The sequence below is a fragment of the Notamacropus eugenii genome, chromosome 3 (assembly GCF_028372415.1).
Source record: "Notamacropus eugenii isolate mMacEug1 chromosome 3, mMacEug1.pri_v2, whole genome shotgun sequence".
NCBI classification, from domain to species: domain Eukaryota; kingdom Metazoa; phylum Chordata; class Mammalia; order Diprotodontia; family Macropodidae; genus Notamacropus; species Notamacropus eugenii.
Window position 1 is genome coordinate 42,389,003 of NC_092874.1, and position 26,595 is coordinate 42,415,597.

General features: G+C 38.8%; 1 protein-coding gene across 3 annotated transcripts in view; it reads left to right on the forward strand.

The window, feature by feature from the left end:
• Positions 1-5,048: 5,048 nt before the first annotated feature.
• Positions 5,049-26,595, forward strand: part of LZTFL1 (leucine zipper transcription factor like 1) — a 32,548-nt gene continuing 11,001 nt past the window's right edge. The window contains exons 1-6 of one of the 3 annotated variants that reach the window (XM_072651383.1): positions 5,121-5,296; positions 10,388-10,512; positions 13,274-13,304; positions 13,404-13,468; positions 16,190-16,250; positions 19,346-19,420. In XM_072651383.1, the coding sequence (XP_072507484.1) occupies positions 5,294-5,296; positions 10,388-10,512; positions 13,274-13,304; positions 13,404-13,468; positions 16,190-16,250; positions 19,346-19,420 (360 nt within the window). In that variant the 5' untranslated portion in view covers positions 5,121-5,293. Of the gene's footprint in view, positions 5,297-5,476; positions 5,690-10,387; positions 10,513-13,273; positions 13,469-16,189; positions 16,251-19,345; positions 19,421-26,595 lie in introns of those variants that run through there. The other 2 variants (XM_072651382.1, XM_072651384.1) reach the window with 2 other exon arrangements.

Here is a 26,595-nt window from a genome sequence, read left to right on the forward strand (position 1 = left end):
ATCAATGGACTGGGCATGCAACTAAAAAAGCTAGAAAAAGAACAAATTGAAAATCCCCTATTAAATACCACATCTGAAATCCTGAAAATCAAGGAGAGATTAATAAAATTGAAAGTAAGAAAATGAACTAATAAATAAAACTAAGAGCTGCTTTTATGAACAAACCAATAAAACAGATAAACCTTGAATTAATTTTATCTTTAAAAAAAGATAGAAGAAAACCAAATTACCAGCATCAAAAATTAAAAGAGTGCGTTCAACACCAATAAAGAGGACATTAAGACAATTATTAGAAGCTTTTTTGCCCAACTGTATGCCAACAAATTTGACAATCTAACTGAAATGGATGAATATTTACAAAAATATAAATGCCCAGATTAATGGAAGAGGAAAGAAAATATTTAAATAAGCCCATTTTAGAAAAAGAATTGAACAAACCATCAATGACCTTACTAAGAAAAAAAATCTCCAGGGCCAGGGTATTACTACAAGTGAATTCTACCAAATATTTAAAGAACAATTAATTCCAATACTATGCAAACTTTTTGAAAAAATAGGTAAAGAAAGAATTCTACCAAATTCCTTTCGTGACACAAATATAGTGCTGATATCTAAACCAGAAAGAGCCAAAACAGAGAAAGAAAATCGTAAACCAGTTTCCCTAATGAATAATGATGCATAGGAATAAATGTAACTTTCCTTAAAATGATAAGTGGCATCGATCTAAAACCAACAACAAGCATTATCTGTAATGGGGATAAGCTAGAAGCCTTCTCAGTAAGATCAAGGGTGAAACAAAGATGACCATTATCACCACTATTATTTAATATTGTACTAGAAATGCTAGCTTTAGCAATAAGAGAAGAAAAAAATTGAAGGAATTAGAATAGGCAATGAAGAAACAAAACTATCACTTTTTGCAGATGATATAATGGTATATTTAAAGAATGCTAGAGAATAAACCAAAACACTGCTTGAAATAATCAACAAGTATAGCAAAGTTGCAGGATATAAAATAAATCCACATAAATAATTAGCATTTCCATATATTACCAACAAAACCCAGCAGCAAAGATAGAAAGAGAAATTCCATTTAAAATAACTGTAGACAATATAAAATATCTGGGAGTCTACCTGCCAAGACAAGTCCAGGAACTATACGAACACAATTACAAAATACTTTTCACACAAATAAAGTCATATCAAAATAACCGGAAAAATATCAATTGCTCATAGGTAGGTAGAGTTAGTATAATAAAAATAACAATTCCATCTAAATTAATTTACTTAGAAAAACCAGTTACTAGAATGTAAAGGAGTGCCCATCAATTGGGAAATAGCTGAAACAATTGTGCTATATAAATATGATGGAATATTATTGTCACAAGAAATAATGAAAGATACAATTTCTAATAATCTTAGATACTACGAACTGATCTAGAGAAGTGAGTAGAATCCAGAGTAAAGTTCATACAAAGATAAAGTTCATACAAAGTTCACACTAAAAATCAACTGTGAAATCCTTCAAAACTCTGACAAATGTAATGACCAACCATATCTACAGAGTAACTACAATGAAGCATGTTATCCACTGCTTCCTGAGAGAGATATGATAGACTTAAAGTGTAGAAAGAGACATATATGTTAAGGCCACTGTGAGGTTTTTTTAAAATTTAACAGTGCTATCTGTTACAATTTTTTTTCTTTCACTAAGGGGAAGGGATGGGTATCGAGAGTGATGCTCTGCCAAAAGAAGACCATTAAATTTTTATATATCAAATAATTCTGCAATAAAATATAGGAAGGGAAAAAAATACAGAGACCTTGTATAGCCAGAACAAATCATGGCCCCACTGGAAGCCATATTCCCCTCTTCAGAGGTTATGATGCCATCCTGATGAACCAATGCTTTAATCAAACTGGGCTACTGTGTACATCTACTGTTATATTTTTCGATCCTTCTCTCTGTACTTAGCATATGCTGATCACCTGCATCCGAGCTCTTCTCTACGGTTCTTCTGCGGTCCTATGCTGCCAACCTCTTCCACTGAATTTTTCTGTTATATGACTTTTTCTACTCCTGGAAGCAATGGATTTTCAGGTATTTTGTAATATAACATCAAAACTATCTCACTTTTCTATGAAGTCCTAAATTAGTCCATCTGCAAATGACGCTAGGCTTAAATTAAATCTTTAGTCTCCTTCATTTCTATCTGAGCTGCCTCTTTGTGAGTTCAATTCATATGACTTAGAGCAGATTTTTCTAAACTGTGTACCTGTCCCTCCTAAGGATAGACCCTGGCTGAAGGTGGAGAGTGCAAGTGCCATGCAATGGCCAAAATTATTGGATATGTGTGTGTATACACACATATATATACACATATGTATATGTACATATATGCATATATACACACAGATATATTCCATTTTTTCATTGAAGAGAAAGCACAAATCAAAGCCAACAAAAGCATAAATCTTCTTCAAGAGACCATAAGCACCACTCAAAAATTAGTGAGAATAATACACACTTGACTAAGTGCAAATTGAGTATCAATTCAGGCAGGATCTGCACCTGTCATCAATAACATATAGTCATGACACTGATGAGGTACATGTTAATTACTATGCTACATGAAGCTGATTTACATTATGTAAACTCAAAGTTAAACAATCTTTGCAATAATTTACGATATATCACTTGAATATAAAAAGATCTGTTATCTCTCTTAATGTTATTCATGTTGGTAAGTACCAACATAAAAAAAATGTTATTTTCCTTCATAATATCTTAAAGATAAAACATGCATTTCATGACAAAAATTTCCATCCAAAACTTGCATATTTGGTTAATATTTTTAAATTGAATGCTCTATCTAAATTAATGCAAGATCCTTTAAGTCACAATCTGATACTAAAAGGTAAGGTGAACTATATTTATGAAAAAATTAGGGCTATAAATAGTAAATTTACAAGATAATATTTAAAGTGTTTCCTGATTTTAAAAAAATACTTGTCACAAAATGAAATATAAGAAAATAAAGATCTGCTTATTAACCATCTGATAGGTCTACAGAAGCAATTCTCACTTTATTTTTTAAAAAAACTAAATATATTTAAATCTCTCCTTGCTACACTCCTGATTCTCTAGACTTTTCTATGTCATGCTGGAGATACTAGCTAGTTATCTAAATACTAACGTATGCTAAATATCCTAAAATAGGGTAAGGAACCTATTTTCCACAGACAAATATAATACATTTGACCTCATTCTATTTGAATAAGAACAGTTAAAAATAGACTTGTGATAATAAACTAAAATAAGCACATGAACTTAAAAAAAAAGTCTGACATTTTGGCTAGGAGAAAATGAAGATTTTTTGTTTTTATCGAACGAAACAGTAGAAATTTATTCCATCGAATTTGTGCAAAATGTTTTCTCCTGTAGTTATTAAACATGATTTTAATAAGTTGTTCAGAAATAATTGGGTAGCCATATAATAATGATAACACGAGTTATTATGTGTATAGTGTTTTATAATAATGATAATTAACACGAGTATAGCGGTTTATGGCTTTTTTATTTGATCCTCAAAGCAAGGTTGTGAAGTAGAGGCTATTAGTACATTTTCCGTGCCCATTTTACAGCTGAGGAAACTGAAGCTGAGGGAGAGTAAGTGATTTTGGTTATACAAAAAGCCAGAGTAAATGCCTGAGACAGGATTTGAGCTGGGGTCTTCTAGCCTATAAATTTCACCCTATTCATGCCCCACCTAGCGGCCAAAATCATTTATGAAAAACTGATCCCAAAATAAACCCACCAATCTTGTTATTATGTTACAAATATGAAAGTGACAAAGGACCTACAATCAACCTATAGCTATTTTTGTCACTTTTCATATTTTATGCTAGTATTATGAATTCTATTTTCCAATAGTATATTAAGAAAATCATTAACATAGCTTGGTTTATGAAAAAGGGAAAAAGAATATTTTCTTGTAAAAGGAGATTCACACCACATAAATTTTGGAAACCACCAGTTTACACCATGCTTAATATTTCAAAGACCTATAACTTCATGAGCATGGATACTCTTTCCACTGAAACTGATTGCAATCTTTTTATCTCTAATTTAAATGATCTTTTAGTTTCTGTGGTTTAAAAAAAATTGTAACTTTGTAGTCAATCAGGGGAAGAGCTTCTCTAAATTTAGTTAGCCGAGTAGTCCTTGAACAATCTATATGCAATTCACATCAGAACACTGCTAAAGTAACTGGAATAATGATAAAAAAGGAATTCCTATTTGGAGAGAAAAGTTTTTAATCAGAGAAAAATTACTGGAAATAAAATGGGTAGTTTTGATTGTACATATAGAGTTTTTTTTAAAAAAATACTTATAAAAAAACTAAAATTTTGAAAGAATATTTGTTACATATGTGTTCATGTATCTTTATATATACCAGGTAGTTACAAAGTTCTTGCGTGGTTTTAAACTTTAATCACTTTAAATATACACTGTATAAAAATTAAAATTTTGGTTTTAAAGTAGGGGTTTGATTTTTTTTCACCATCATTCGTGACACATTTTTCAAACCGATTTTCCAACTTGCAGAAAACTTCTTAGTTAAGAAATAACAATTAACGGAAAAGTCTCCAGACTCCCCCCCGCTAGGTTAGACCCCCTGGGGTGTGCCTGATTCCAGCCTCCCCGGGCTCCACAAACAATTATTAATCTCCTGCTGTATCCAGGCACCGTGCTAAGCTTAAGAGGTATAAAGCCGAACATGAAAGAGTGACCGCCCTGGAGGAGCCCACATTCCAGTGGAGTACGGCCGCTGGCCCGGGCTAGTACCGAGCATCGGCACGGCACGAGTGGCACGTGCGCCTGGAGCCCTGGGAGAATAAAGGCCGTCCGTCCATTGGCCCACCGGGAAACGAGCCGAGTGCGGAATGGTCCTGTGCGCATGCGCATGGGGTTTGCGCCTGTCAATCACCCTTGGCAACGAGTCTCCTGGACCAAAAGATCAGCCCGCGCGTGCGCAGCTGGAAGAAAAGTCCCGCACGCACCAGGTTCTGCCACCGGGGCGGAGGGAGACGTCAATCCCTTCTAGATCATTTCCGCTCATGTGATTCGAAGGGACCAATGAGGTCGCAGGGACGGCGGGGTCGCGAGCCTCCGTTCTCCATGGCAACGGGCGGCTTCTAAACAGCTTCCCTCCGCGGGCCTCTGCCAGCCCCCGGCCGTGTCGTCGTCGTCTGCGGCCCTCTCCCCTCGGCTTGACCGACTCCCGCCGCCATGGTGAGTCCCAGGCTGCCTGGGCTCGCCGGGGAGGCGGGGGCTGCTCGCCGGGGAGGGGGAGGGGAGGGGCCGGGGCCGTTATCCCGGCCCGGGCCTGGACGGGCCGCCTCGTCCGAGGCCCTAGGATCCCGGATCTGGGGCGGGCCAGGGCCCTCCGCGCATCGGTGCTGGCCCCTTCGTTTTACCGAGGGGGAAACTGAGGCACGGGGAGGGAGGAGTCAGCCTGAGTCCCGGAGACAAGCTCGGGCCTTCCATCCCGGCCGTCTGCACCCCACCCCCATTCCTGCCTGGAAATGCTTCCCCCGGGCCGGGTCCCCTCCCCGCCCCCTCCGTCTAAAGACGCCGGGAATACTGCGGCGTGATCGAGCTGGTGACGGGAAGGTCCGGGCCGCGGTGAGAGCGGTCACTCCGTGCGTGATTGGCGCCTCCTGTGTGCCAGCGCTTTGCCCAGGGCAAGGAATGGAAAGACCAGACCCAGACCGTCCCTGCCCTCGAGGGACTTAGCTTCCAGTGGGGGGCGGGGGGGGGGCGTGACGGTCAATAGCTAGGTCCGCCCTCGATAGAGGGAGAGCGGGTGGACTGGGCCCGTGCGGGAGAAGCCCCGCGCCCCCGGGGAGAGCCTGACGTGCGAGGGAGGTCGTGGACCCGACTTTATTGGGGTGGGAAGAAACCCGGGGGAAGGGGAGGAGGCCATCGGAATGATCCGGGGACGAGCCACGAGAGCCTGCGCCGGCCAGTGGGGAGAAGGGGAGCTGTCCGGGAGGGGCTGGGGACCGGCGGGGACGGGTGGGAGGGGGTGGATCGGGAGGAGGCGGGCTGCAAAGGTCCGGAGGGGAGAGTGTGCCCCGCAGGAAACAGCGAGGGGTGAGATTAAGAGACCAGTGGTCACCGAGCCCGGCTGGGAAGGGCCGTCTGCTCTGGTCTCCACTCGCTCCCCTCTCCCTTCCTCGCTTCTGGCCCCTTCCTTTGGGTCTCCTTTGCTGCCCGCTCTCCACGGGGGGCAAACTCCAGGGACCCCTTCTGAGCCCTTTTTTCTCAGGGATCTCATCAGTTCTCGCGGTTTGCAAATATTCTCTCTGCAGATGACTCCCAAGTCTGTATACAATATCCAGCCCTTGTCCCAGTCCTGGGTTTCAGCCCTCATCACCAACTACTTACTTAATAGAAATTTCCAACTGAATATACTGTGTCTTAAACTCGGCCTGTCCAAAAGAGAACTCAGTATCTTTCCCTTTAAAGGAGGGTTTCTTTATCTTTTCTTTTGTCTTGGACCTCTTTGGCAGTCTAGGATGCCTCTTTACCCTTGTTCAGAATGCTTTTACCACTCTAAAATACACTGGATTACAAAGGAAACCAATTATGTTGAAATACAGTTATCAAGATATTTTTAAAAACAAGTTCGTAGGCTTCAGCTTCATGTTCCTTCTCTAACCATCTTCTCTTCATGATTTTCCTGTTTCTGTGGAGGTTTTGTACCCCCATCCTTCAGGTCAACCAGGTTCACCACCTTACCTCTTTTTTATTTTTGCATTTTTTATTTTACTTTTAAATTCTGAACATCACAGATACTAAATAAAATAGGTGTTTCCATGCACAGAGTAGAACATAGTGAGCAAAGCCCTAAGGTAGAGGATTATCAGACCCTTTCCAGAAGCTGTGCTAATATTAATTTGATTACTGTGCCCAGAGGTTGCAAAGTACGGAGTGGTGAGGAACATGTGCAGGGTGTTGGCAAAGAAGACGAGGAAGGGGGGAGGCAGTAGGAACGCTGGGTAGGATATATAGCTTGGTCTAGAGTGTGTGTGTGAATTTTTGCTTATTCAACAATTAAATACACTCAGTCACAGGGTAAGGGCTCCTAAAAGCTAAGGCTCCCTTACAGATGTTATTATAACATTCCAAATTCAAGATCACTTCGATAATGCCTACTTTTTAAAACTAAAATTTGTCTATTTGTATACAGTAAAGTAACATGTTTTCAATCAGCCAACAAGCATTTGTGTACCTACTAAGTGCGAGACATTGTACCAGTGATACAAAAGTGAGATACGTTTACAGATAAGTACATACAAAATAAATGTACTGATTGTAGTGGGGACCAGGGGGTATTGTTAACTGAGGGACTCAGCAGAGACTTCTGGGAGGAAGTTGCGACTGAGTTAAGTGAGTCTTGAAGGGAATTGGGGGTTCCAAGAAATGAAGGTCAGGAAGGAGAATATTTCAGACATTGGAGGAAAGACTGGACAAAAACATAAGGAGGAATAGGAGATGTTGTGTATGGGAGTAACTAGCAGGGTGCTTTGACTGGGTGTAGAGTACCAGAGGGTAAGTGGCATGTAATCAGCCTGGAGAGACAGGGAGAGGCAGATTGTGAAGGACTTGAAATGCCAAAGAGAGACACTTGGAGGATTTGCCTCTAGTTTATCCAGAAAGCAGTAGGTGCTGTGAGGCTTCTTGAGAAGATGTTTAAACTGGTGCTTCAGAAACATCAGTTTTGTAGGTAAGTGGAGGATGGGTTGAAAAGGAGAGATGAAAAATAGGGAGAAAAATGACCTAGCTGTTGCATTCTGCCTGCTGAGAAGTGATGAGGAACTGAAGGAGTGTGGTTATGATATGAATGAATGCAGAAGGGCACAGAAATGAGAGACTGCAGTGTCCATACAACATCTGAAAATAGTGGTATTAGAGGAATTTGGACGTTAATATTTTGTTTATATATTTTTGTAAATACTTAGCTTTCTTGGAATATTTGTCATAAAATTTGTTTGTGAGGTCTACTTTTTAAAAGATGCTTCTGTATTTATACTATATATTATTTAGGTCTTTGTGTCTGTCTACATTAAGTAAATTCTTTGAGATTTAAAAAACATGATTGTATTTGCCATAGGAAAGGCATTGCACTACCTTCCATCTCTCCCTCTATTTGGGCACACGTTGTGGAGTCTGGTAGTTCTTTGAACATTTTTTAAAAATAACCCTAATGAACTCTTCAGGACTGAATTTGGGTTTTTGGGAGGTGGAGGTGGTCATAATTCAGTGACAACTTGTCTTATTTTTTCCCATTTCATTGAAGTATTTGTTATCAATTTCTTGTTGCTTCAGTTTTTATTATTTTCTATCTTTGCAAATCGCCATCCACTTAATTTCTCTAACTTGCTAGCATATATTTATTCCCTATTAAATCCTTTTTTTATTTTTTAGTGTTTGAGAACTCTTTTAATTTTTGACCTTGTGACTTGTGTTTTCTCTCTCCTGTTTTGATTGTCTACTAATGGTTTGCTGATTTTGTTGGTCTTTTAGCAAAAAAAAAAAAAGTTCTTGATATTACTTGTCACTTCATTTTCTATTTATTTATGCTCTTTTATTTTTTTCTATCACATTACTACTTTGCTTTGACTTACTCTTTCTTCTTTTCATGGTGTCTTTAGGATCCAGCTTAATTCAGTTAGTTCTGATTTCCCTTGAAATGCTGAAATTTGCCTCAGAACTGTTTTGACGGCATTCTGTTGCTTTTGGTTTATAGTATTATTTTTATTATCTTTTAATTATAATTATAGTTTTCTGACTTAACCCAATTGTTGTTTTAATGTTTTAGTGGTTTTTATCTTTACACATTAAAAAAAAATTAATTTTATTACATTGTAGTTTGAAAATAGGGCCCACATTATTATACCTTTTGGAATTCCCCAGAGCTTTTCATGAATTCCTATGGGATTAGTTTTGCTTTGCGCTCCAAAAAGAATGTGCATTTGAAAAGAATGTGCATTCTCTGCTTCTCCCATTTTTTCTCAAAGAGTTTGTTTATGCTCTGAGGAAAACAGGTACATAGGTAAGTAAAAGCAAAATATAGAGAAGGACATTTCTTAGGAGAGGACACAGGGTCTAATGGGAAGGAAGGAGTTCTGAGGTCACATTATAAAATAGGGAAGGGAACCAGAGGGATGGGAATGAGAGAGCAGGGAGTGGTGTAGGGAGGGAGGGAAGGGAGCTGTGGTCTAGTGAGCCTATAACCTCAGAAGCACAGCTGTACTAAGTGGAGCCACAAGGCAGTAAATTTTCACGGCTTTCACTATAGCCAGGGTCCTGTTGCATTCTCAGTCCCTAAGAGAGAGGGAGAATGGGAATGAGGGGATGGGATTTTACATCTATGGCTGAGCAATGTCTAGTTCTGCTGATCCAGGTGGCTGGTGGAGACCTGGGTTTGGGCTGGTTGTAGAGAGAGGGCTGATGCATGTTTGAGATACTCGCTCTTAGCCAGATCAGCTTAGCTCAGATCTGTAGATATAGATTATCTTCCTTAGGGTGTAGGTGGGAGAGAGGCAGGAAGAAGATCACAGGTATTCTAACCATCTGGTTTTTATTCCCTGCTTGTTGAGTAAGCAGTTGAAATATACGAAGCCTTTATTGTTAGTCTACATTGGTCATATTTTTATAATGTCCGTTACTTATATTACTGTTAAGGTCTTGTGAATTTCACTGTCAGAGTTTTGGTACATGCAAGTAAAATATTGTTAGATATTTAATATTTTAGTGTATCACCATTATATTATACCCTTGTTTCTCTTTTTCATGTTATATAGTTTAAATTCATTTTGTTCTGTATCATTTCCCCTCCTGCTTTTTAAGCTAGCAGTTGCATGATCTATTTTGGAGCATTCTCTTCATCTTAATCTATAAAAATAGCTAACTTTAGAGAGCACTTTAAGATTTACAAACTGCTTTCCATGCATCATCTCATGAGAGTCTCAAAACAATCCTATGAGACTGATACTACAGGTATTATTATCCACTTCACAGATGAGGAAATTGAGACAGAAAAATTAAGTGACTTGCCCATGATTACCCAGCTTGTAAATAGAGGAGGTGAAATTCCAACCCACATTTCTCTGAACTTGAAGTACATAGTTCTTTCCAGTATACCATACTTGTACCATATGATTTTTAAAATATTTTTTGCATTAAATGAGTTTCCTGTAAAGCAGTTGTGCAGTGGAAATCTATGAAGCAGGTTTCTTATCATAATCCTATACTTAATGGAATTTATAGTCAATTTCAGAAGTAATAAACAGCTTTCCTTTTCTCTTTTTTCAGGCGGAATTAGGTCTAAATGATCACCATCAAAATGAAATTATCAATTACATGCGTTTTGCCCGTTCAAAAAGAGGTTTGAGGCTCAAGACTGTAGATTCCTGCTTCCAGGATGTCAAGGAAAGCAGGTACCAGAAGACAATAAGCAAATAATTTTAAACTCAAGAAGAGATTGGAACTTTTATATTAACCAGTGGGGAAGATTGCTTCTAGGAGCATACTGCAGTATTTCCTGGAATATTATTAGTGAGGGCCTCAATTGTTTAGAGCACTGTGCTGGGAAACAATAGTCGAGAGTTGGTGTATTAGAGAGATAGAGGAAACCACAAAATCAACATAGACTTTTATGTTGCAAGAGATGAGAATTGTTATTGTGGCTGGGCAAATTCGTGGAGGGTCTTAAAGCCCATGACAAGTTAGTATTTGATCTGGAAGGTTAATGAAAGCCAATGAAAACATATGTGGGGATAAACAATAGAGTGAAATGAAAGTACCATTAATACTCATTTATCCAGAGATCAGATTTCTGAAAACCTCAGCACTCTGTGGGTTCAAGTCCATGTGCATGGCTGCCCCAGCTATCAAAGTGATCGACAGCTATCACAAAGTCCAGTTATTTTGTTCCATAAAAGAATCCCTCAGTCAAAACTTTGTTGATTCTCTTTTTTTAAACGGTATTAATGTATTTTTTTAAACCACAGTTATTTCCCAATATTCACCCTCACAGTAGCTCCTTTATAAAAACAAAACAAAATCAGGAAAAACTATCATATTAACTCTTGTTTAACACACAATTTCAACAACTTAGACTCTCATTTCTTGTCACACAACATATTAAAGCAAGAAATTATGTGGTAGGTATGGGGTGAAGGGAGACTTGCTAGAGGTAAATACCATGACAGCCTACAATGGGAAATTTGTTGAGTTGTTTTTCAGTCATGTCTGACTCTTCATGACCCCATTTTGGATTTTCTTGCAAAAACACTAAAGTAAAGTAGTTTGCCTTTTTTTCCCTTTCAGCCCATTTTACAAATGAGAAACTGAGGCAAATGGTGAAATGGCTTGCCTGGGATCACACAGCTAATAAGCAATGGGAAAACTGAAAAATGAGCACAGAATTAGCAAAGTGCAGCAATCTGTTGTCTTGAGTAGGACAAAGCAGTCCTTCACAGCTCTGAATTAATTAGCCACCTCTATTAAGTGCCTACTATACTTGTGGCACTGGGGTGGGGATGGGGTTAGGGATGGGGGGGGGGGGGGGGGCGTCACTAAGGATAAGGATAAAGACTTGGCCTGTGATTTCACTGGTATAGAGAAGTCCTTGATGAGGAAACTCCACCAATGCAGGTTAGCACCTTCTCTTCCACTCTGGGTAATTGGAATGGTTTGATGTTAGTCTTTGTGTGCTCACATCCGAAGGAGAGTATAAGAACTGACGGTTTTCATGATGACTTAAGAGTACTCAAGAAAGCATTCAAGTATGTTCAATGTGCTCTCTTTCCTGTGGCAAACGTTTCAGAGAGGTTTCCACCAAGAGTAGTTAGAATTAAAATGGTGAGGTCCTTAAAGGGATAAGACTATCATTTAGGAAATTCATGTAAGAGAAACATCTGGTTTCTCCTGGATAAGCAAATCATTAATTGTAGTCAAGGTCAAGGTGGTAGATGCATTTGGTGGATAACCCAAATCATGACAGCATGACAATACCCTGATACAAGTTAGATTTTACTAAATAACCTTTTTGAAAATCAGTGGCAAGGTAATGGGGGTCCATAAATCCTGAAAAAGCTATGAGAGTGATTGTTGTTAACCTGCCCAAGAAGAGCTAACATTTATAGAATGCTTTGGCGAATGAGAGGGATAAGGGAACCTACTCTAACTAGTGAAAAGATAGCCTGAAGGAAGAAGAAGGATAGCAACTTAGGAATTTTTTTTCCCCATGTCTGGGTTGTATTTTCAGAAGGGTAGGAAGGATGGTTTTCTAGAGGATCTCCTCCCAAACTCTCAGCTCTTTCCAAGACTGCTAGACATCACAAGAGAGCTGAGTGTGAGAATTGATTTTCATCTCCCTAAGAGGGCCTTTTTGTCTGAAGGGGAAGAGGAGAGAGTTGTGGTTTTAGCTGTCTGTATTTTGTTACTAGACTTCAGAGTGGGATCCTTTTCTGTCTTGGGGCCTTTAGACTATTAAAAAGAAAGCTAAACTTTTTTACATACACACATAGCAAAACTTAAGTAGTTTACACTCTTGTTTGTTTATGTAGAAAGAGAAAACAGCAAAAAAAGAATTGCTGAGATTGAGTGTTAAAATACACAAAAATAAGACTCATCTGAGAAAAAATTTGAACTTTTTTTCAACTAAAGAAAAAAGTGATGGTTTTTAAAATATGCAGAGAGAGAGTGAGTATACATATGTCCACAAATCACTGTAATGGATGGGATAAACTAATGTATCTTCAGCTTTAAGTGGAAAAAGCCCAGCCCTGGGAGTGAGATGGCCCCCAGCCAGGACCTTAGTAGACTCTAGCCCATGGACAAATTGAGAGTAGGGAGTGATGAGTGCCTTTCTTTGTGTTCCTAGTGCTCCACACAGGGCCTGATCAGGAGGGCCTGATCGGGAGGCGTTCAACAAATGCTAGATGACTTCATTGATAATACTTGTACTACCCTTCTCTCAGTGTTTTTGGGAGGAAATCTTAAAGTGCTGCTGAAATAGGAGTTGTTTATAAGGTGTTTCAACTTACAGTCTACTCTTTTTGAAAAAAAGTATTTATTAAACACTTTTCCATATGCCAAGTACTGTGCTAAATGACATGAGGTTCGATTTTGTTGATCATTTTGATGATTTTACTTAAAAGTGGTTTTTTATGTTCTTTTCTTTTTTAAATTTAGACTGGTTGATGAGACCTTTACCATGGATGAAGTAAGCGAAGTTCTGAATGAATTACAGACTGTGGTTCATAGTGAAATAGAGTCCGAGCTCATCAATACTTCCTGTACCAATGTGTTGCTTCTTCGACAGCTGTTTTCACAGGCAGAGAAGTGGTACCTTAAGCTACAGACAGACATCTCAGAGCTGGAAAATCGGTAATGTCATTTACACCTGTGATTATAAGCATAGCAAGCTATAGTATTTCCCTAAGAAAGGTGTCTTATTGTTGACCTGATTTTCTTTTAGTGTGTGTGAAGACAGTAGGGCAAGAGGAAGAGATATTTGCATAGGTACCAGATTATGCTGATCTCTTAAACTGTGAGAATCTTTGTTATCTCTGTTTTATACAAATCATCTAAAAGATAAAGGTCATTAAATATTTGATAACTTTTTCTAAAGAGAACATCATTAGAAAGATGTAAAAGATGTCATCTGTTTCAGAGGTTCTTTTTTCTTATAAGTAGCTTTAGGAAACTCTCAATTTGTCCTTAAAAATAAAGTGGTACATAAATAGTTTTTGGTCATCTGAAAACTAGCAGACACATTAGTAAAATCACATGGAATTGTCAATCTTCTTGATCTCTTTGATTGATACTAGTGATCTTGTTGGGATCTCAGGTAAATTAAATGTTTTGACTAAATCTAATCTAATAGCATTAAGTATAAAGAACTGCCTTCAGAGTATTTAGTGTTGAGAGATACAAGACAGGGATTGAGACAAAAAACTTCAGAATAGTTGGGAGCACTTCTAAGAAACTGACCGGTGTGGAAGAGATTGGGGGGCGGGAGCGGGGTTGGGGAAAGTTATCTGCCTCAACTGAAAACTTATTATCCACAAAGTGCATTATCTGGGCACAAATACTTTAGAGTTAATAATTCTGCATTAATGTTACATGGATTGCTGATAAGTTATTACATCTTTCCAATACTGCACTAGGATTTATTTAGACAGCTAAGTGGCACAGTGAACAGAGTACTGGTCAGAAAGACCTGAGTTCAAATGTGGCCTCAGACACTAGCTATGTGACCCTGGGCAAGTCACTTAACCTCTGTCAGCCTCAATGTTCTGTGGGTTATGAGTGAACCACACTGACTCTATCTTGTGACTTAGTTCTAGAGCTAGCTCAGTTCCCTTTCTATTCGGTTATGGGCCTAGTCCAATTTGTCTTGTGAGAAAACTTTTATTCAGTTGTGAGAATTAGGAGGAAACTTCCCTGCATTGTTTGAATCTAGCCCTGAATGGCTGGGAAGCTGGACACCTCTCTCTGCTGCTTAGAAATGGACCAGAAACTCTGTCAGATCCAGACTGATGCAAGTTTTCTCACAATTGTGCATCTCAGGCAATCCACATGTCTTATCTGAAAACTGACCTCAAACTGATCACTCATTGTTTCCATATTCCTTTGATTGAATATGAACGCTTGAGGGGAGTGGGACACCTCTTTTTCTGATTTCAGGAAATTACACCTGTTCACTCTCTCCCCCTCAACTTAGAAAGCCCCCAGTCTCTCCTCAAATTGGAAATCAGATTATCTAATCTTGTATCCTGGTTAATTGTTTTTTTTTAATTAATTGGTCTTATTTGATTTTTTTTAATACATAAAGATCTATTTCTCTGTCTCTGGGGTCTTTGGGCTGACTGGGTAGTCCATTGTCCCATTTATTATATCTGTTTTGCTAATAAATCGTATAGCTTAGATTGTTTCCTCAGTTGTTATTATCTACCAGACTCATCATCTGTAAAATAAGGATAATCATAGCACTTCATTTGAAGGCAACTTGGTGGCTCAGTGGGTAGAGTCCTGGGTCTGGAGTCAGGAAGACCTGAGTTCAAAGATGTCAGACACTCATTAGCTGTGTGACCCTGAACAAGTCACTTCATCCTGTTTGTCTCAGTTTCCTCATCTGTAAAATGAGCTGGAGAAGGAAATGGAAAAACCACTCCAGGATCTCTGCCAAAAAAAGCCCAAAATATATCAGGAAGTGTCAGATGTGACTGAACAACAACAATACTAGCCACCTCCCTCCCAGGGTGGTTGTGAGGACCACACTAGGTGACAGCCATAAATGCTGCCCATTGCTATTTGTGTGTCTGTTTATGAGAGAGATTTGGCTTTTGATCGCTTGTGGCACACGCAGACCACAAGAGCCTTGGGTGAGTCACTTAGTTCTCAGTGCCCAGACCTGTGTGTTCATCCTTCTTGCCAGAGAAGACCATGCCATCAGAGAAATGATGACATGACTTGCACTTGACTTTGTTTTGAGTGAGGAAGGGCTGTGCAGGTCACCAGCCTCACTTCTCCTCCAGAGCCATCTGAACCCAGTGACCAGATATTCATCAGGATGAGTGGAGATGACCCAGGATGAGGCAGTTGGGGTTAAGTGACTTGCCCAAGGTCACAGAGCTAGTGAGTGTCAAGTGTCTGAAGTGAGATTTGAACTCAGGTCCTCCTGACTCCACTGCACCACCTAGCTGCCCCTAGTTACCAGACTGCAAGTTAGGGAGATGGAGACCTACCCATGTGGATGGAGGGAGTTTCCTCCCCTGGGAGTTCCGTATGGGAACAAAGCCCCAGGCCCTGCTCCTCACCCCTCTCTCTGTTTACATAAAATGATGGCACATGAAAAAATCATGGCAGCATTTTGTTCACCCTGCTCTACTCCAGGAGTAAGTGAGGTATACAAGAAGATGGGTAGACTTGGCTAGGCCCCAGGCAACTCTTTATGTCATTGCATTGTCATGAGGCTGTGGCATCAGCCAGTCTCTTTACAGTGGCTTTGTTATTGTAAATAGAAACTTTGAAGAAATTGTCTTTGTATTCTTGTATATTATAGGATTTATATGTTGCTTAAGCATTTTTATTTGTTTCTTCAAGAGAGTTATTAGAACAAGTTGCAGAATTTGAAAAAGCAGAATTTACCACTTCAAATAAAAAGGTAAAGTTTGATTATTCAAAACCCCAATATTAGTATTTGGTCCTCCCCTCCTCCCCATCCCTCGGTCCTCCCTTCTCTTCTTCCCTGGCTTGCTTCCAGTCCTAACCCTTAGGTAATCTATGAGTATGTTCAAGTGTAATAATTATAAACTTAATATTTTTGACATGTGATTGTTTGATAGATTTATAACAATAGAACTCTAATATGGAGGCACTCAGACTAAGTGGTCCTAAGGACCATAGAAGCATAGAGGCCTTGGTAACTCTGGGTCAGACAGATAAGCCTTGCTGCTTAGTGGTTGTATGCATTCTTAATTTGCCTGCAGGGACCTTATGGTCCTTGTAAGATGCTCCCCTTACCCGAGCATCAATGAGGGACTCTGAGAACTTTGAATATCCCCGCCTGCATCTGACACCAATAACCTGTTCTCAGCCAAGCCCATTCTTAGGGTGTATAATCTCATGCCCTGAATTTCAGCTTCGACTGTGTTTCTTTTCTGACAAATCTCTCTCCCCCTCCAGCTCAGTGAGTTCTTGCATCACTGGTTCATTTCCAGAGATGGGAACGAATCTCTGTTTATATTACCATTGTGTGTGTGTGTGTGTGTGCGCACACGTGCGTGCATACATGTGCATGTGTACTTGTGCAACACATGCATATTTAGAGTGCTTGTTTGTGACACTACATAACAAAAAAGCTCATGATTGCATCATTTCCCTGAGTACCAACTTTCTAGAAAATACCCAAGCCTTTAATCCAAGCCCCCTCTGCCACAATGAACCCTGAAGTCTAAACTAGAAAGTCAAAGAAGAGCTCAAAAGCTTCCTTTTAAATCTTTTATATAAGGCAAGAAAGCTTTAAAAATCACACTGGAAAAATATGCTTATATCAAAAATCATAAAATCAGCTGAATAGGGGAGGGAACCTGCTGTCTGCTCTGGCAAGTACTTCCTTACCGTAACACTGGCCCTTCATTTTCCAAGGAACTTGATCCCTTCTCTCTCAACCTTTTTCAGTTGGCTGAGAGATCAAATCTTGAAAGGCAGCATGACAAAATGGAAAGACCCCAGATCTTAGGAGTGCGGTTTTGGTCTGAATCCTGCCTTCAGTGTCTCCTATTTGTGTTGCTATGGGAGATAAGATGACAATGTTACAAATACCAGCTTACGGGGTTGTTGTAAGGAAGCCACTATGTGAATGTGATGATTATTACTGATAGCTTGAAATTGACATTTTATCATTTATTTTATGAAATGCTTTAATAATTACCTCATTGTTTTACCGAAGCACCCATGGCTTCTAACATTTCTAATTAAACTTTACTTTTGAAATACTTATAATTTTTCAATGACTTCTGAAACCTTCTGGTTTTTGTGTGGTGTTTTAAAGAAAGGCTTTTCATTTTTTTCTTCAAGATTTATTCAATTTAGCCTTCAGAGTATCTCCTAATTTTATTTTTCTCAGGCCTCTTCAATGTGCTGTAATTGGTGGGGGTTTTTTTGGGGAGGGGGGGGGCGCAAGGCAATTAGTGTTAAGTGACTTACCCAGGGTCACACAGCTAGAATGTACTACAATGTTAAAATAACATTTGGAAGATCAACTGGGAGGCTTTTTTGAGTTGATATCAAGACATCCTTGGTAAAGACAAGGAAATGTCATTGACAAAATAAATTGACTGTCAGCTGGAAAATCAGGCTAAACAAAACACTTTTTCCCCCATTATATAACTGAAATATTACTGTATGTGGAAGAGAAGTAAATTATAAAGTACAGAATAAGTAATTTCTCAGAGCTCTTTTGGAAATTGAACTGTTTAGATTAATAATGCTGTTCATCACAAGAGGCAGCAACAGAGACCGCAGGCCTAGGCCTCAGCTCTGCTGATCTCTGGGTGACCTGGAACGTGCTCTAGGGGCTGCAGACAAGGTGACTGAGGCCTCAAGAGGGGAAACATGCCCAACATCACCCAGAAAATCCGTGGCAGAGCCAAGCTTTGGCTCGTGTTTTTGGGTGTTCAGTCCATCACTTCTCCCACTGCACTGAGCTGTTGCTTCAAAGGGCTGCTGCTATAAGCAAATGTGTGGGTGTGTTTTTATGTATAAATTCATTCATACACACGTATGCATATCTATATTATGTATCTATATTTTAAAGCTATAAATAGTAAAACAAAATTAAAGGAATATTCTGTTTATAGGAAAGCACTTTGTAAACAATAAAACTGTAAAAATGAAAGGGTGTCACAGATTTGGGTAATTGATTTTTTTTCTTTATCTGAAGAGCAGTAAAGTAATATGCAAAATGAGGTCCTTTCCTATAGCCATTCTCAAAAATAAAGGGCAATACAGGGTCAGTTAACAAATATTAATTAAGCTTTTATTAAATCCTACAAGCAGTTATCGGTGATGCCTTCACATCATGTACCACATGGACCTCTTCTTTTTCTTTCCTCTCTTCCACTCCCTTTCCCTCTAATGAGTCCTCAGGCACATCACCGATGCTGCCTGGAGTTGTTTATCCGTGGCCCCACCACTTTTTCAGTATTTCAAGGCTCTGGGATTTCACTGAGGTGGATATTCCCTTCACCAACATAGATTGATAGTGTCCCCTTCTCACTTTAGGGGAATTTCTATAGCAGAAATTCCATCATCTTGCATCTTCAAAGATGAGCCTGCGCAAACTTGTCCAGGCTGACCTTCAGATGATAGACCACTGGGTTGAACTGTTAATAATAGATAGTCCCATTTGCTACTGGGCAGCTTGGTGGTCCAAGATCTAGAGTACAGGGCTTGTCAGGAAGACCTTGGTGCAAATCCTGACCTAGGACCTTCCCAGCCATATGACCTGAGCAAGGCACCTCTCCTCTCTCAGCCTCAGTTTTTTCAGCTGTAAAATGAGGATAATAATGGTACTGACATTACAGAGTTGTGAAGATGAAATGAGATGGTATATGTAAAACTCTTTGCAAACCTCAAAACATTATATAAGTGTTAGCTATTATTATTATGACTTACAACATATGAAAGGCCACTTAATTTTAGAGATCATAAACATTTTATTCTATTCCATTTTCATTTTCTTAATTAAATTTTTAGTCCAGTTCAGAGAACGTGAAGCCATCAAGACTTGTTCCACTTAATGAAGGTGGAACATCAGAGCTCCTAAACAAGGTAAGTTTACCATCATTTTATAGGGGATTTGAAATCAGCTAATTCTAGTGTTGGTGCCCAAGTCACTACTTGGCAGTTAGGTCCAGCCATAGAGATGCTTTACATGTTGGGTTCCCTGATCATATAGGATCTTTGTGATCCTAATGTATCAGATGATATCCCAGTAGCCCAGAAGAGGGAATATACCTAACAGGACCAGGGGGTGAGGTAAGTGCTGCAGTGATTGTAACCTTGGGATTTGAGCTATGTATCCATATGCATTTGAACATTCTGTCTTTTCACTGTGATAACAATGAGATTATTATCTTTTAGTTCTCTAAGGTATTTCACAATTTCTTATTTGTCATGTTATTCAATCATCAGTCAACACATATTTGCTCAGTATCTTATGTGTTCCCAGTATTATATGTAAATATAATTGGCTTCTATGGTATAAACAGTGTAGCTGGGGAGGTAGAAGCAATGAGCATGGGTTAATTAGGGGACAAGTAAGTGCTGACCATTTGATTCCTGACACCACATGTGGGAAATGTTTGGAGAAGGCAGTGATTCATGGGGTCTCAAAGTACAGAGGAGGGAGGAATGGAGCTGGGCTTTCTTTACTGGATGAATAATATTTGGACAGCCCAAGGAGGGCAGTCTAGGCAGAAGAAACAGCATGAGCAGAGGCATGGGGTGAATGTTCTAGAGCACACTGAGTATGCTTATTTGACTGGTTATATTCTGGGAAGTAGTGGAAAATAAAATTACAGAGGGCCTTGAAGACCACATACAGGATTCATGGTGCTCTGGCAGGGAGATCTTTACCTGTTTAAAAAAAATTAAGGGTTTCTTTAAGCCTTTGGTTTATTTTGGGTTTGTTTTTTTTTTAAACCTACTCATACTGGAAGCTTTGCTTGTGACGCTAAGAGAATCCTTTTCAGATGTAAACGTAGCTGTGGAAGGCAGGGAATAAGTTGCAGAGAAAACAGTTGTTACATTCATTAAATATCTGAATTCCACCAAAGTGCCTATTTGTTCTTAATAGTAACATCTAGATTTCTGTAATCTGGAAGCACTGCAGGTCTGTGGCTAAGAGCATGAATGACATGGTAACAGCAGTATTTTAGGACACTCTGTCTGGCATTGGCATTCAGCATGGATCGAAGGTAATGAGACTATGGAGATGGACAGAGCAGTAAGGAATGAGAAACTCTTAGCCATGAGCCTGGAGGGCACTGATAGTGAGGATAGATGTGAAAGGAGAATCATAGGAACATTGCAAAGACAAGGAAAGATAGGACTTGATAAGACTTTATAGATGTGATGGAGAGAAAAATGTATGATGCCTCCAGTATTTCTGACCTGGGAAAATGGAGAATGGTTGTTGTGACTGATAGAACCAATATACAGAATTTTTTTAGCTATGGAAATATTTTGTAAATTGATTTTTTTAAATTAGGAAAATAATTTCTGGTATTTAAAAAAATCTGGGGTTCCAGGAGCCAAGATGGCAGAGTGATCAGTAATTGCTCTCTCCCTCCCCTTTTTGACCTTGATGATACCAGAGAATTTGGCCTGTGAAGCTAGGAAGATCGCTAAGGAGGGTCCCTCTTGCTGTGGCTGAAGGGGACCAATGCAGGATCAGAGCTGTCCCAGACAGCCCCACCTCAATAAACCAGGAGAAGATCCTGAGCCCCAGGGGGGTGAAGCCAGCATCTGCCAACACCAGGACCCCAGGCATGCCTCAGCACCCCAGGGAAATTGGGAAGACACTAGTGTAGATGAGATTGACAACCACAGAACTTGCCTATGCTGTAGCTCAGCAGAGGAGACCTCCTGTGGCCAGACTACCCCTCCCCTCCACTTAATGAGCTAGCTCCACAGTAACTGCGAGGGAAACTCAAAAAGACCTCACCTGACCTCTGCTTTCCAACACCAGCCAGCTCAGCACCAGGTGAGCTTCAGCATGTTAGTTTCTAGCTGAAAGAACCAGAGGCCACAACACACAAAGCCTCAAATTTTAGGCACAAGAACTGTGGGACAGAGCCCCCTGTGTCCCAAATGCAGAAATCTACATTAAAAACCAGGAAAGGAGTGATTATCATGAGTAGGAAGCAGAAAAGAAAAGGCCATAGAATCTTTCTGTGGGGACAAGGACCAAAACACAGATACCAGAGAGGTCAGCATTGAGACTGTACTCCCGTCTGAAACTTCAGAAGGAATATGAACTGGTCTGAAGCACAAAAACCTTCTTGGAAGAGCTCACGAAGGACTTTAAAAGCCAAATTAGAGAAATAGGAAAAAGAACTGACCAGTGACTTTAAAAATATGACTAAAAAAACACAGAAGAATTTAAAAGGCCAATTAGGCAAATGGAAAAGGAAGTACAAAACCTTACTGGAGAAAATAACTCCTTAAAAGGAACAATTGGACAGATGGAAAAGGAGATGCAAAAGTTAACTGAAGAAAGCAATTTGATCAAAATTAGAATTGGGCAAGTAGAAGCTAATGAATCTGTGAGACATCAAGAATCAGTCAAACAGAATCTAAAGAATGAAAAGATAGAAGAAAATGTAAAATATCTCATTGGAAAAACAACTGACCTGGAAAATAGATCCAGGAGAGAAAATCTAAGGATTATTGGTCTAGCAGGAAGCCATGATGAAAAAAAGAGCCTGGACAATATCATCCAAGAAATCATCGAAGAAAATTGCCCAGAAGTTCTAGATCCAGAGGGCATAATAGTCATCGAAAGAATCCACTGTTCACCTTCTGAAAAGGATCCCAAACACCAAGCAGTACCATTGCCAAATTCCAGAACTATCAGGTGAAGGAGAAAATACTACAGACAGCCAGAAAGAAACAGTTCAAATATCGAGGAGCTATAGTCAGGATCACACAGGACCTTGCAGCTTCTACATTAAAAGATCGAAGGAATTGGAATACGATATTCTGTAAGGCAAAGGAGCTGAAACGTCAACCAAGGATTAATTACCCAGCAAAGTGAGCATAATATTTCATGTAAGGAGATGGACATTCAGTGAAATAAAGAATTTTCAGACCTTCCTGATGAAAAGGCTAGAACTTAATAGAAAATTCGATCTTCAAACACAGGTCTCAAGAGAGGCATAGAAAGGTAAATGGGTAAAAGAAATTTGTTACTCAATATGGGCAAATTGTTTACATCCCTATAAGGGAAGATGATACTTGTTAATCTTGAGAATTGTATATTATGAAATATAAAAGGGATATACACAGAGGGAGTGGGTAGAAATTAAATGATGTGATGATAACAAATGTGATTTAAGGATGTAAATGGATTATAGTGGGAGATGTGAAAAGGAGGAGACAGAAAAAAAAAATAAATTCCATCACAGGAAGAGGCACAAAAATATACAGTAGAGGGAAAGAGGGCAGGAAGATGAGCATTTTTTGAGAGGTACTCTCATCTGATTGGATTCAAGGAAGGTACAACAAACTCAGTTAAGTATAGAAATACTTCTATCTCTATAGGCAGTAGGAGGGAAAGAGGGAAAGAAAAAGGAGGGGAGGCTAAAAGGGAAGGAAGAAGTAATAAGGGAAAAGGGGATTAAAAGGGAGGGGGGATGAAACAAGGAAGGGAAGACTGAGGGAGGGGTGGTCAAAAATTAAAACTATTGTGGAGGGGAAAGGAAAAGGGAGAACTAAAAGTATAAACAAAGGGAAAGGGGATGAAGGGAAAGACACAGATAGTAATCATAATTGTGAATGTAAATGGGATGAACTCTCCCATAAAACGGAGACATTCTGATAGCAGAATGAATTAAAAACCTTAATCTAACAATATGTTATTTACAAGAAGCACATTTGAAGCTGGGTCGGGGGGGTGGCATACACACAGGGTAAAGGTAAAAGATTGGAGCAGAGTATTTTGTGCTTCAGCTGATGTAAAAAAAGCAGGAGTAGCAATTCTAATGTCAGACAAAATAAAAGCAGAAATAGATCTAATCAAAAGAGATAAGGAAGGAAAGTATATCTTGTTAAAAGGCACCATAAACAACAAAGCAATTTCATTACTAAACATATGCTCCAAGTGGTATAGCATCCAGATTCTTAGAGAAGTTAAGCGAGTTACAGGGAGAAATAGACAGCCAAAATATACTAGTGGGGGACCTCAACCTCCCCCTCTCTGAACTTGATAAATCTAACCTCAGAATAAACAAGAAAGAAGTTAAGGAGGTGAATAAAACTCTGGATAAGGTAGATATGATAGATCTTTGGAGAAAATTGAATGGGGAGAGGAAGGAATATACCTTTTTCTCAGCAGTACGTGGCACGTATACAAAAACTGACGATGTACTAGGCCATAAAAACCTCACAATCCAGTGCAGAAAGGCAGAGATAGTCAGTGCATCCTTCTCAGATTATAATGCAGTAAAAATTATATGTAATCAAAGGCCATGGAAACATAAACCAAAAACTAATTGGAAACTAAACAATTTAATCCTAAAGAATGAGTGGGTTAAACAACAAACTATAGAAACAATCAACAACTTCATTCAAGAGAATGACAATGATGAGACAACCTACCAAATGGTATTGAATACTGCAGAAGCAGTTCTTAGGGGAAGTTTTATCTCTTTGAGTGCCTACATGAATAAAATAGAGAAAGAAGAGATTGGGCATACAGCTGAAAAGGCTAGAAAAAGAACAAATTGAAAATCCCCAAGTAAATACCAAATTAGAAATACTGAAAACCAAAGGAGAGATTAATAAAATTGAAATTAAGAAAATTGTTGAAATATAAATAAAACTAAGAGTTGGTTTTATGAAAAAAAACCAATAACATTGATAAACCTTTGGTCAATTTGATTTTAAAAAAAGAAGAAAACCAAATTACCAATATCAAAAATGAAAAGAATGAACTAACTTCCAATGAGGAGAAAATTAAAACAATAATTAGAAATTACTTTGCCCAACTGTATGCCTATAAATTCAACAATCTAAATGAGATGGATGACTTTATTAAAAAAATATAAATTGCCCAGATTAACAAGAGGAAGTTGAGTACTTAAATAACCCTATCTCAGAAAATGAAGCTGAACAAGCCATCAATGAGCTCCCTAGGAAAAAATCTTCAGGGCCAGATGGATTTACAAGTGAATTCTATGAAACATTTAAAGAACAGTTAATTCCAATACTATATAGACTATTTGGGGAAATTGGGGAAGGAGGAGTCCTACCAAATTCTTTTTATGATACAAATATGGTTCTGATATCTAAACCAGGAAGAGCCAAAACAGAGAAAGAAAACTATAGACCAATTTCTCTAATGAATGTAGATGGGAAAATTTTAGATAAGATATTAGCAAAAAGAATACAGCAACTTACCACAATAATAATACATTATGATCAGGTAGGATTTATATCAGGAATGCAGGGCTGGTTCAATATTAGAAAAACTGTTAGCATTATTGATCATATCAACAACAAAACTAACAGAAACCACATGATTATCTCAATAGATGCAGGAAAAGCTTTTGAGAAAATAAAAGACCCACTCCTCTTGAAAATACTAGAAAGCATAGGAATAAATGGAACTTTCCATAAAATAAAAATTAGTATCTACCTAAAATCATCAGCAAGCATTATATGCAATGGGGACAAGCTAGATGCATTTCCAATAAGATCAGGGGTGAAACAAGGATGTCCATTATCACCACTGTTAGAAATGCTAGCTGTAGCAATAAGAGAAGAAAAAGAAATTGAAGGAATTAGAATAGGCAAAGAGGAAGCTAAGTTATCACTCTTTGCAGATGATATGATGATATACTTAGAGAATCCCAGAGAATCAAGTAAAAAACTACTTGAAATCATAAACAATTTTGGCAAAGTCGCAGGTTGCAAAATAAACCCACATAAATCATCTGCATTTCTACATATCACTAAAAAAGCCCAACAGCAAGAGATAGAAAGAGAAATCCCATTTAAAGCTATGGTAGACACCATAAAATATCTGAGAGTCTACCTGCCAAAACAAACCCAGAGACTATATGAACACAATTACAAAACACTTTTCACACAAATAGATCTAAGTACGTGGAAGAACATCAGTTGCTCAAGGGTAGGCCGAGCCAATACAATAAAAATGACAATTCTGCCTAAATTAATTTACTTATTCGGTGCCATACCAATCAAACTACCAGATAATTATTTTCTAGAGCTAGAAAAAATAATACCAAAATTCATCTGGAAGAACAAAAGGTCTAGAATATCAAGGGAACTAACGAAAAGAAATGTTAGGGAATGTGGCTTAGCCTTACCAGATCTCAAATTGTATTATAAAGCAGCAATCATCAAAACCACTTGGTACTGGCTAAGAAACAGGGGTAGACCAGTGGAATAGGTTAGGTACTCAAGACAGAGTAGTTAATGAATATAGCAATCTACTGTTGGATAAACCCAAGGATTCTAGCTTCTGAGATAATACTGACAAAAATTGCTGGGAAAACTGGATAACAGTGTGGCAGAAACTGGGCATAGACCAATGCCTGACACAGTACACAAGAATAAAGTCCAAATGGACACATGATTTAGGTATAAAGATTGATACTATAAACAGATTAGGGGAGCAAGGAATGGTGTATTTGTCAGATTTATAGAGAAATTTTATGACCCAACGAGAAATAGAGAATATTATGAAGTGCAAAATGGATAATTTTGATTATATTAAATTGAAAAAGTTTTGCACAAACAAATCCAGTGCAACCAAGATTAGGAGGAAAGCAGAAAACTGGGAAAGAATTTTTGCAACAATTGTCTGTGATAAAGGCCTCATTTCTAAAATATGTAGAGAACTGAGTCAAATGTACAAGAATCCAAGTCATTCCCCAGTTGATAAATGGTCAAAGGATATGAACAGGTAGGTTTCAGAGGAAGAAATTAAACCTATCTATAATCATATAAAAAAATGCTCTAAATCACTATTGATTAGAGAGATGAAAATCAAAACAACTCTGAGGCACCACATCACACCTATCAGATTGGCTAACGTGACAAAACAGGAAGATGATAAATGTTGGAGAAGATGTGGAGAGTTGGAATACTAATTCATTGTTGGTGGAGCTGTGAGCTGATCCAACCATTCTGGAGAGCAATTTGGAACTATGCCCAAAGGGCTACAAAAATGTGCATACCCTTTGAGCCAGCAATAT